Consider the following 12,609-nt stretch of genomic DNA (forward strand, 5'->3'; position numbering starts at 1 on the left):
CGCAGCAACAATAGGAGGAGGGGAAGAGAGCAGCTCCAAAGTGGTGGACGTAAAGGCCAACAGCAGTCCCTATCCCAGCGGTCGTCGGGGGCAGGCTGTTGCTACTCTATGGTGCTGCTTCTCCCATTCTCACTACTCCTCGCCTCCTCTCCATCATTCAAGTGAGCGCCACTGCCTAGCTCCCTGCTTGCCTGCAGCTGCTGTATTCATCTTCTGCTGTTCACCACACATGGCAGGAGGCTGCTGACTCACCCCACCCCCACCCAGATGGAAGAGAGAGGGGTGCAGGTGCAGCTTTGCCTTTTGAAGGCAAGGGAAAGCCCTCCTCCCCCACCATCCAGGCTGCGGTGCAAAGGCAGCACTGGCCATTGTGTGGCCCATGGCCGCTACAGTCATCATGGTGGGCAGGCACCGTGTGAGACTGGCCAGGCTTGGGGGGCCCTTTGAGGCAGCTGGGGTGGGAGACAATTGTCTCTCCTTGCCTAATGTACAGTACGCCCCTGAAACTATCATCAGAGATTAAATGTACTCAAAAACAATATTATTCATTACTTGATCCTCTGTCATTTGCCAGCTCTTTCTTGAATGTGTGAACTCTCTCTCCATTGACAAGTATCCCAGACCTGCACATCTGGTCCTTCAGTCAGCTACACACACACACACACACACACACACACACACACACACACACCGATCTAGCTGGTTCCCCTGTCTGAAACACATGGAAAAGAGCAAAATAACTTAGAAACTCAGCCAGTTATCATGATTAATGTTATTGACAGTTAATTTATTGTAAAAGAAACTTGCATTCTAATAAGTTGATCTTTGTACCAAGGCCTGCATAGACATCAGCTAATAAATTCTCCTTGCAACGAAGGCTGAAAATATTATTAGGAAGGCAATTATTACCCTCCACAAATAAATAGCAAGTGTCTGAATGGCAGTAGGTCACTGGATTAAGCAATAACCTTTCCCTTCTAGAATAAAGGCACACTCTTCATAACAGTGTACCTTGCAGTTGGAAATAATTTGCATGCAGTGACCTTATCACAGGCCCTTGATTCCCAGCAGAAGTATTTATTAATGAGCCAAGCAGATCTTACATAGCAGGCAAATTTCAAGTACTGAAGAATAAAATTATACTTAGTTGTGAGCTCACATATTAGAATGCCACTTATTTAATAAGAAAATAAGCAATAAAGACGTATTCCCCCAGCCTGATGTCTTAATGAAACATTCAATAAGAAAAAAGTAAGATTTTTGTACATGCAAGTATGGTTTTTCCAGTCATCTAAGATACGTAACAACATTGCAACAAAGATGACTTTGAGGGGTAAGCCTGGGGATGGAACAGCCTTCTGGCCTTTAGAGCACAGTTATTCCACATCGGGAAAGATCTTTACATGAGTATGCTTGTGTGAATATCCTTTGTGTAGTGTAGGACTTCAGGAAGCCTGAAGAAGTGTTTATTAAATATCTTGCCAGAGTATTATGCAAATGTTGCTTTGGACAGAAAGATACCAGGAATGCTCTGTGGCTGTAAAAAGAACTTTGGGAAGAGTGATTTTTTTCCCCCATCTGAGAAAGGACCTAAATGGACATGCTCTTCCTCCACTCAGACTCACAGCCTAATCAGCTCTTGGCTTATCCTTGAGCCTAGAAATGAATTTTTGAGCATGCTCGGAATCATCTCAGCTCAAGGATAAGCCAAGTCCTCTCTTCAAACCAGTCCAGCAAGCCCTCCCTACTCCCAGCTCCTCTTCACTTATCAAATGAGAATTTGGTTGGGAATAGGAAGTGACTATAAGGGATTGCTGGCTGCTGGTGAACTCAAAATAAGCTGGTGTCAGGTAGGATTTTGATTTATTGGAAATTGGTTTCCCTCCCCATATTTATCACACACTGCTTTTGATGCTGTGGAATTTCAAAAACAATGCACATACTAGCGACAGTCACATGTGTAGTTAGGGTGCTTGGCTGCAGCTAGTGTATCTAGCTTGAGGGGCGGGGGGCAGAAGGAAGGCTGCAACCAAAAAAAAAAAAAAATGTTTAGAATGCTCCAGACAGAGAGCAGGAGCCTGTTGAAAGATGGGAGAAGAGAGGCTGGCAGGAGACCAGCCATTGCTTTCAGGAGGAAGAGAGATACAGAGAGAAGGAAAGAGAAGGAAAGGAAGAGGGAAAGGGGAAGGAACGAAGGAAATGAAAGAGAAGGGGGAAGACCAGTAGAAGACAGAAGAAATAACAGAAAAGCAGCAAACCTTTCTTCCTGTCTATTATTGAGGACATTTGAGCAGTCATAGCAAATGATAAGAACATAAGAAAAGCCCTGCTGGATTAGGCCCAAGGCCCATCTAGTCCAGCATCCTGTTTCACACAGTGGCCCACCAGATGCATCTGCAAAGCCCACAGGCAAGAGCTGAGGGCCTGCCCTCTTGCCTGCTGTTGCTCCCCTCTAACTGATATTAGAGGCATCTTGCCTCTTAGGCTGGGGGGGGGTGGCCTATTGCCCTCAGACTAGTAGCCATTGATATACTTGTCCTACATGAGTTTATCTAAGCCCTTTATTTTCAGTCCCTTTCCTAATAATCCCCAGCATGGAATTTCCTTTTTTTCACAGCTATGGTGGACTGAGTTGACACTTTCAAATAGCTGTTCACCACGACCCCAAGATCTCTTTCCTGTTCAGTCACCAACAATTCGGACCCTATCAGTGTGAAGTTGGGAGTTTTTTGCCCCAATATGCATCATTTTACAATTGCTAACATTGAACCACATCTGCCATTTTGTCGCCCACTACCCCAGTTTGGACAGACCCTTTTGAAGCTCCTCACAATCTGTTTTGGATTTTACTACCCTAAAGAGTTTGGTGTCATCTGCAAATTTTACCGCTTGCTACTTACCGTAAACTCTAGATCATTTATGAATAAATTAAAAAGCACTGGTCCCAGCACCGAACCCTGGAGGACCCCACTTCTTACTCCTCTCCATTTAGAGAACTGTCCATTTATTCCTACCTTCTGTTTCCTGTGCTTCAACCAGTTACCAATCCATCCAAAAACCTGCCCACTTATCCCTTGACTGCTAGGTTTTCTGAGAGTATTTGATAAGGAAATCTGTCGAAAGCTTTTTGAAAGTCCAATCATACTATGTCAACTGGATCACCTTTATCCACACACCTGTTGAGACTCGCAAAGAAATCCAAAGTATTGGTGAGGCAAGATTTATCTTTGCAGAAGCTATGCTGGTTCTCCTTCAGCAGGGCCTGTTCCTTATATAGTTAACAATTCTATCTTTGAAAATGCTTTCCACCAATTTGCCCCACACAAACGTCAAGCTAACTGGCCTGTAATTTCCCAGATCCCTCCTGGATCCTTTTTTGAAATCTGTGTTACATTAGCTACTTTCCAGTCCTCTGTTACAGAGCCTGATTGTAGGGATAAGTTACATGTTTTTGCAAGAAGGTCGGCAAATTCACATTGGAGTTATTTAAGGACTTTTGGGTGGATGCCACCTGGCCCTGGCGATTTGTTAATTTTTAATTTTTTCAGACAGTTTAAAATGTAGTATCTCATCACCTCTATCTGACTCAGTTCTTTAGCCTCTGTCCCTGAAAAGCTCAGTTCAGGCACAGGTAAACACTCTGTATGCTCCACCGTCATGAAGATAGATGCAAAGAACTGGTTTAACTTATTGGTAATCTCCACACCATCCTTAATAACCCCTTTTACTTGTGAATCCCTTTACATGTGAACACTGTAAAATATTGCCCTCAAGGGATGGAACCACTCTGGGAAGAATATCGTCAGGATGCCTCTGAATACCAGTTGCAGGGGAGTAACAGCAGGAGAGAGGGCATGCTCACAGCTCCTGCCTGTGTACCTGGTGGGCCACTGTGTGAAACAGGATGCTGGACTAGGTGGGCCTTGGGCCTGATTCAGCAGGGCTGATCTTATGTTCTTATGTTTGTATGCAGATGGTTCTAAGTTCCCTCCCTGGCATCTCCAGATAGGGCTCAGAGACACTCCTGCCTTTAACTTTGGGGCAGCCGCTGCCAGTCTGTGTAGTAGACAATACTGAGATAGTCCAACAGATGGACCAGTTGTTTGCTGGGTAGAAGGCAGGTTCCTATGTTCCTAAGTGGTCCCTTCTAATCTTAAATATTAAAGATTAATCTTTAAATGATCTTAAAGTGCACACCCTTAAAAGAGATGAGAGTAATTATATAACCATTTGTGTTTATAAACTATGGAATGCTTATAATCTTGCTGTAAATTTCTATATTATTACACATTTATTCTGGTTACCCTATAGGTTCTATTGCCCTTTATGCTTTCTTTTCATCAAATGTGACCAGTAAATCTATTTATTTATTTTTGATATGGTTTGCATCCAATTTGTTTTGAATTATATAAATGTCAGGGGGAGTATAAATGGGCAGGGCCTGGGAGAAATTTTCTCCCTGAATAAAGTACTTGGGACCCCCTTAATTAGGGCCAATTCCCCTAAGGTTGCTGACTGTCCAAATCTATGCAGGATACCCCACATTTTAAGGAGGAAATGCTTGTCCCATTCAGGATCATATTTCCCCCGCACTTTGGTGGCAGGCATGGCCAGCAGCAGCACCGCCTCTGTCTCCCTTCTCCTTCTCCCAGCAGTGCACGCACACGGCCAGCAGCAGTAGCAGCACTGCCGCCACCTCTTGTTCCCTCTCCAGTCTCCTCCTGACCTTCCCCCAGTGGTACGTGTGCATGGCTAGCCAGCAGCAGTAGCAGGATGCCGCCACAACATCCTGCTTCTGCCTCTGTCTGCTAGCCAACCTTATCTCTTCCAGTCCAGGTATGCTGTGTGCGTGCCATCCAGTGACTCAGGAATCCGTTGGAGGAGGAGCCAGAAGTGCTGCCTCCACCTCCTGCTCTGCCTCCTTCCCTCCTTCCAGGTGTGCAGTCCCTTGCAGGAGCCCCAGGAGGATGGAGCAGTTTCTGGCCAGCCAGGCAGCAGCAGCAGGGAATAGGACTCTTCCTAATCTAATTGGCCATTTGTTCAGCTGCTCCTTCAGCTGCTCCATGGATGGATGCTCCAGCAGCAGGTAACCGTCTTCTTCCCGTCTCTCTCTTAGGCATTTGGGCTCAGAAGGACAGAGAGGGCTCTTTCCCCTCGGCAACTGGCTGTTTTCCTCTCCTGCCCATCCCACCTCCAAAGAGCAGGATACCACCTGCTGCATCTGGCCTTGCCTCCTCTCCACTTTCCTGGCGGGGTGGGGTGGGGGAGCAGAAAAAGGAGCCCATTATGCAAGAGGTCATACCAAAGAAAGCACTCTTTAAGGTAGCCTGGACCCAAGCCATTCAGGGCTTTAAAGGTAATAACCAGCACTGTGTATTTTCCCTGGAAACATATCAGCAGCCAGTGCAACTGTTTTAAAACAGGCATACTATGGTGTCTCTGAGTTACCCCAGAGACCAGTCTGGCTGCCACATTTTGAACTAACTGAAGTTTCCGAACTACGTGCAAAGGCAGCCCCATGTAGAGAGCATTGCAGTAGTCAAGCCTGGAGGTTACCAGCTGATGTACCACTGTTTTGAAATTGTTCTCTTCAAGGAATGGACACAGCTGTCAAATCATCCGAAACTGATAGAAAGCACTCCTGGCCACAGCCTCCACCTGAGATACCAGGGGAAGGCCTGGAACCAAGAGCACTCCCAAGCTGTGTACCTGTTCCTTCTGGGGGAGTGTAACCTCATACAGCACAGGAAGATTTAACTCATCTCTCAAATTCCGATCACCCACAATAAGCACTGATGTGGGGGATTGGAATATGTCACTGATACTCAGGCACTTGATTACCAATGCCTACACCTCCCAGCCCTACCCCCTCCCTTGCCCCCCCCAGACCACCCCCGACTTGTGTCCCTCATTCCGGCAATGAAATGTTGTCATCACTAGCAACACATTCTTAAAGTAAGATCTAATTGGAACCTCCTACTACATGTGACAACTTTCTACCAGTGTTCTCTCTAACAGGGATTCTCAGATGTTGTTGACTACAACTCCTATAATCCCCAATCAAATGCCATTGCAGCTGGAGATTCTGGGAGTTATAGTCAACAACATCTAGGAATCCCTGTTATAGGGAACACTGTTTCCTACTATTTCCAACTTTGGCCCTCCAGCTGTTGTGGCACTACAACTCCCATCATCCTTGTCTACTGGTCATTGTGACTATAATGCTCTTGGAGGGTGATGCAGCTCATTGAGTGGATACGTATTATTCAGAAATTCTGCATGACTTTTAACATCTCTTTCTTCCAAAGTAGTAATTTAGAATCTAATAGTGGCCATGGAGAGACTTAATTAACCCCCCCTGCAATTTGCATAACTTTGCATTTCAGCTGTGTTTTCTAATCACTCAATTGTGCTGATGTAAAACACAATTAAAACAGGGGGGGGGAACCTGTCCACAAGCTATAAAGAGTTGGACTGCAGATTCCAGAGTATCATGCACTGTTGTGTGTGGCTTGATTAGGCTAACTTTCCGTTCATGTTTTTGGACATGTCCCTCCCTTCTTGCTCATTCATGCTCATTCCAAAACTACTTCATGCTGCTTCTAATAGTGCCCAGCATATGAGGACTTGGAATCTGGACCAGTAGCCCTAAGTGCTACTATAATAATAAAATGTGGCACATAAAGGAAGCTATTTAAGAATCCTTATTGCTGGGTACTTCAGTAGTCTTATATCTGTTGGAAGCTACTTGGTTGAATGATGTACTGTGATCCCCTACCTGCCTGCTAAAAAGGTTAACTGCAAAATACTGTACAGTTAATTCTTTAACAATGAATGTAGAAGGGCCAATAATAATTCTGCCAGTTATAACAGGTGGCTGCATAGCACAACTCAATTAGTTTGGAGAAGCTCTTGTTAGGAACCAAGATTTTACAGGCTCTGAATATTTTCCCCTACTTCTACTCATCTGTAACTGTATATTAAAGATGTAAGGGTGACATTCCTACAGATTTGAAAGAAAAAACTCTAGGGAATATGTTTTTTTTTTTTAATTATTTTATTGGCATTTAGAGCACCAGGCATTGGGTGTGTCCATATAATGGGCAAAATCTAGAAAATGTTAGGTACAAGTATGCCCCTCTGAAATCAATTAGACTTACATAGTGCAATGCATGTTTATTCAGATGTAAACTCTGCTGAGTTTAATGGAGGGTTATTGCCAATTATTTTGCATATTGGATTGCCCCCTGAATATGTAACAGTGTATCTGACTTCCATGCTATATGATCAACATCTGCTCCTTCCATCTACTTTCTGTTGACAATATCATTGTTCAGTCATGTGCATGTTTACTCAGAAGTAAGCCCACTGAGATAAACAGAGCTTGCTCCCAAAAAAGTTTGGGAGCAGACTTCAAGGTTGCAGACTTCTAGCCAAATCCTGAATCCCAACAGGGTTGCAGACTTCAAGCCGAATCCTGAACTGAGTTCAGTGGCATCTAGGGTAAGTGTGCACAGGATTGCAGCCTCTCTTCTTTGTATGATGCAAGAAAAAGGATGGCATCATGAAAGGTTAAAATATTCCAGCCAAAGTTAGAAAAACCCCAGTGCTGAATATTTCTGTTGCATCTTGAATAACCATGAACTCAAATGAAAAATAACTGAAGTTTATTTGTATGTGCACTCTTCCTTACTGAAAGAGCTATTCAGATTTTAAAGACGGATATTTGCCATTTAAAAATAAATTACACATACAAGGCAAGACATGAAGTAGATGTTCGCCACTTTGGGAACCCTAGGAAAATGCAGATGATCTTTGATTGGGTCAGGTATTCTAAATCTAAAACCTGTTTACTGAATTTACTTCCTGCATGTTTCCCTAAGGAGTCCCTAACATGCTTGCCTAACTTTGAGCCCCAAGCATTAGCAAGTGACAAAAAATCACTTCTCTCAAGCTGAAAGGAATGCTAAAGCCTGAATTCTAAACAAAAAAGCACCTTACTTGTGCATTTAATTGAAATACATTACCAATAAGAAGGCTTGCTAAGTTACAGTGAAAAAGGATAACTCTTTATAAGCTCATCAACTATTAAGAGCAAATTGACAACACCAGGATGATGGTTCCAACAATGCTGCCATTTAGAAATCATTTTAGAGGCAAATCTCCAGTATTATTGCCATGCATTCTTCTGTTTGTAAGGTATTCAGGTAAGTCGTGCTATCATGTTTAAAATCTGTGTTCCACTGGGGAGTCTGCAGCAATGTTGCTTAACATCACATTGCATGTATTTTGCCCTGCCCTAGGTAGGTACACTCACTTCAATGAAAGTTTTTATTTCGAGTCTGGTGTGGGTTTTTCGGTAGAAAACTAAAATGCGATTCCAGAAACCTTGACAGATGGTGTTTTGAAGGATAATGCCAGGTAGCTGGTGTGAATCCCACATTAGCATTCTCTCCAGCTTTCATAGACAGCTCACCTTAGTCTCTCCTTAATATTCACATATGCTCACCTACAACTACACTGGGGGGGGGATCTCTCTCTCTCACACACAACACAGTATTAGTTTTTCTAAAACCTGTGAGTCATCCAGAGTATATTTTTGCCTACTGCAAAGCCAGATGTGAACATTTTTCATGGGCTTGTCTTTCATTTTCTTTTTAAATAGTTTGCACACTTTCATTTCCCACACACTTGATTCTGCCCCCCACCCTTTTCTGATATTTGCTCTGTATCAGTAGATACTTCCCCCTGCTGGGAAAAGTTCAAATTACACACTCAATGTATACCCCTCTGGGGAAAAAAGAATTTAGATTTTTCCCATGGGTGCTAATTTGTGTAGTAGAGAAACTTACCATGTGTGTCAGCAAGACAACTATTATAAGTATATTAAACTCATTACCTCTTCTTTGTCTCCTCAATATCAGGAGGAGTACTCCTTTGCAAACTGTGTTTCTGTAAATTAATACATCTTTCACTCAAGAAGACCTGAAGATTCCTCAGCTAAGGAAATGGGTTTCATACTAGCTAAATTGTGTTAAGAATTAAAAAAAAACAATAAACAAAAAACATGGAACACTGAGACAGTATTTGCTTGTTCAAATATGTATTTTCCTAGACGTCTATGTAGCAATTTATATTTGAGTGATCTTATTACAGAGTATTTTAAGTTCACATCTAACTTTTGTGGAAGATCATGACTTGAACCTGAATTGCTACAAATGTCATATGATCTTATAAGATGCCAAGGAAACAATAATAATATAAAACTAAAGTGCAACAGAAAACCTGAGGAAGATTTTTCTTATCATAGTGGTTCTGTATCTTTCGTCATACAGGCTGTAATCTGTAACTAAACAGTTATACAAAGGCACAACTTGCAAACTTCTCTTTAGGCATTTCTCAGTCAAATAGTTCAGCAATCCCAACATATGCACAGAAAGCCAACCAAAATGGCTTATTGCTATGATGAATAAATTATTATTCCATAGTGTGGAAAGATGCAGATTGTTGAGCTTAACAATGCAATTGACAAAGTTAGCAAATCTGAACCAGCAGTGAACTGAAATTAAAGCACTGCTGAATTATAGGCACTGTAATGGATTTTGCTGTTGCCATATACAGCTGAGTGTGGAAATAAAAAACAAGATGTAATGGCTTTAATGAGGCAATAGCATCTGTCTTTGTGTAAATAAAATCAGGAGCCACAGAAGCTCGACCTGCCATACAAGCCCCACTTTAATAGTTCACTTAATAAAGAGATAATGTACTATTGTGAACAAGAAGACGCATGAAAAGCAACAAAACCTTCTTATGCAAAAAAACCATTTCCATGGAAATGCAGCAATTAGTCTGGCTACAATCCTGAGAGTTCTTGTAGAAGTGGAAGAGGTTTGCAAGATTATGCTTTTCAAAAGAAATGTTCAGGATCCTGGCTAGCAGGAGTTATTTGTAAACTAGCTTTGATAATCTACTGCAAAATTGCACTGGACAAGATCTTCATTCTTTTGGTCCCCCCACACCCAAATGTGCATTTTCTTATCATAACAACTGTATTCAGTTGTACAACATATCAAATTGTTGCTTATTTAATTGCAAGCTGGGCTGATGTTAGAGGAGACAGAGGCTACTCCAGAGTCTTGCCATGAACGCAAACTGTCCTGTCTATTGTTTAGTATTTCTACAGAGACCTGTCAGCATTGCTGGCTTAACCTTGCACTTGAAGAAATGCGGCCAAAATACAGTCCCCGTTGCTAAGATTTCTGATATGCACACTCTCATATGACTGTATCAGGGGCAAGGCAGTGTGCTGATCAAAAACAAAAAGGCACAACTCAATCTCTTTCCTCCTGCACTTTCAGACTTGCTCGTGCCCTGCAATCTCTTTAATGCGATTAGTCCTCCCTATCAGTCTAGTCTGTCTCGGCAAACCTCTGCCTGTATGTAGATCTGAGATCATATCAAAGAGAGCTTTGTTCGCTCGCTCTCTCCCAACCAGGGATGTGTATCTGCATGTTTCTGTGCCCTTAACGCGTCTCAGCTTAGTGCAAGACAGCATACACGATTATACAGTTCACTTGTACATAGCAGTAGCGGCAGCCGGTTCTTTGCTAAGAGCACAGCAAAGGGAACAAGAGAAGCACGAGCAGAGACCCCAAGGTAGGAGAGCGAGAGAAGTCTTACCTTCAGCCAAAAGGCGCATTGCATGAACAAAGGAGGGATCCAAGCTATCTTTCTCTGCCATCAGCTCGGGTAAATATTTCTCCTCTTCCATAGTACGTTCGGCTGCACTTTGGACCGGCTGCCTGCCCAAGGTGATGCTGGAGAAGGACAGTCGCTGAAGCTTCGTTGGGTTAGACTCGTCTCTTGCCCTCCCCTTGTCTCAGTACTTGGGATGTCTCAGTTCCCCATGCACCTAGTGGCGTGAGTTGTAGCACACCTCTGTCTCTGTTTCAGCACCCTGGACAGCTCTTCCCTTGGCCACCTCCCTTCTTTCCCCTCCCTTTAGAAGCGCGTGTGTTTATTCACCCGTCTGTGTGTGCCTCTCCCCCCTGCCACTGAGCTACAGTCTCATACCAGAAAACCTTAACTAGGGAGGTGGGAAGAAGAAGTCTTTCTCCCACCTCCCTTTCCTTCACATTGGTGATTGTACGCCGGAAGGCGGAGATGTATGGGGCAGCTCTGTAGTAGGATTGGCTCTGACTCCGTCTCGCCCGCTGAAAGGCAGGTTAGAGACTAGGCAAGAGTGGCGCGGTGTCTGTGGGAATGAGGGGCAGGCAGGCAGGGGAAGGGGAAGACGCTCCGCTCTCTCGCTGTCCAACGTGCTGAAGCAGTGCGAAGGACGACGCAACCTAGAGCGAATGTCTGGAATAGCTGCAGGCTCGGAACCAGAGTCGAAACCGGGCGGGGTGGCGGGGGGGGGAGCTATTTCGCTTGCAATTCAGTTCTCAGAGGCAGTAGTTCATTAAGTCACTGCATATAGGTATTTCCTGCCCGTTTACTGTGCTAACCAAATCAATACGGGAAAGTTCTCACCTCTTCTGGGGTGATGTGTCCTTGATTGTTGCTATTGACATTTGGCAGACGCAAACCACTTTCTCTTCTTCACACAATCTTCCATTATGACTAGTATAGGGTGCGAGCTGGTCGTAATGACAGTTACCTTTCAAAGAGTGACTCGAGATATTCATAGCTGTTTTAAATCCATCCACGGTTGTTTCCCTCTCCTTCTTTAGTACTTGTCTGGATATCTTTGGTATGCACCTAGCAGCAATTTGACTCTATTCAAACTGGTTTTAAGGCTGAAGACCATGAAGCGGAGAGAGAACACATTGCCCTCACCAAACAGATGGAAGGAAATGTGTCTTAACTGAATCCTGCAAGTCCCTTTCTGGCCAGAGTGTGCAAGAAGCCACAAAGAGGATGAACATTTCTTCCCACTCTACTGGATAATTCAACTTGATAATATGGGGCAGGCTACAATCTCCCTCCAGCCTGAACAAAAGAAGGGTTACTAAAACAGGGCAGCTGGATTCCACCTCCAACCCAGACATCACCTTCTGACCCAGGCAGGCCTCCACCTTCAGTCCCAGATGCAGCCCATAACTGTCCTTAGTTGCAGGCACAGAATCATCAAAGCACCAGTAATCTGGTGATGTGTGGCACTGCTAAATGACACCAGGATAATAAGGGCATACCTAATGATCCGATTTACACATGATGGTTGATAGCAAATATATGAATATGAATACGACAAATATTTGTATACTACTTTTCAACAAAAGTTCCCAAAGGGAGAACTTAGAACATAGAACAAATAACATAGAGACAAATAAAATGAACATAGAGACAAATAAAATGGGTTCTTGTTCCTAAAGGGCTCAACATCTAAAAAAGAAACATAAGATAGACACCAGCAACAGCCACTGGAGGGATACTGTGCTGGGGATGGATAGGGCAAATTGACTGTGGTAACAGTTGATCTTTGTTCAGATGATGTACAGACCCCTTGCATCCTTTAATGGTGATTGGCCCTCAATCCACAAAAGAACGGCAAGGAAACAGCTGTGAAAACCTTTAAAGAGATCTCATAGCATTTTGTCAATCATTGCA

The 12,609-nt window shown here is 43.6% G+C and overlaps 1 protein-coding gene across 24 annotated transcripts in view; it reads right to left on the minus strand.

Annotated features, from left to right (window-relative positions):
- KHDRBS2 (KH RNA binding domain containing, signal transduction associated 2) overlaps window positions 1–11,055 on the minus strand; it is a 655,851-nt gene extending 644,796 nt beyond the window's left edge. For all 24 annotated transcript variants that reach the window (XR_008313984.1, XR_008313986.1, XR_008313983.1 and 21 more), the window contains exon 1: window positions 10,681–11,055. Coding sequence is in view for 1 of the 24 variants with exons in the window: in XM_053286503.1 (XP_053142478.1) it covers window positions 10,681–10,771 (91 nt within the window). In the remaining 23 variants the exon portion in view is untranslated. The remainder of the gene's footprint in view (window positions 1–10,680) is intronic.
- Between the last annotated feature and the right edge of the window lie 1,554 nt (window positions 11,056–12,609).

Source organism: Hemicordylus capensis, chromosome 1, assembly GCF_027244095.1.
Source record: "Hemicordylus capensis ecotype Gifberg chromosome 1, rHemCap1.1.pri, whole genome shotgun sequence".
Classification (NCBI taxonomy): Eukaryota; Metazoa; Chordata; class Lepidosauria; order Squamata; family Cordylidae; genus Hemicordylus; species Hemicordylus capensis.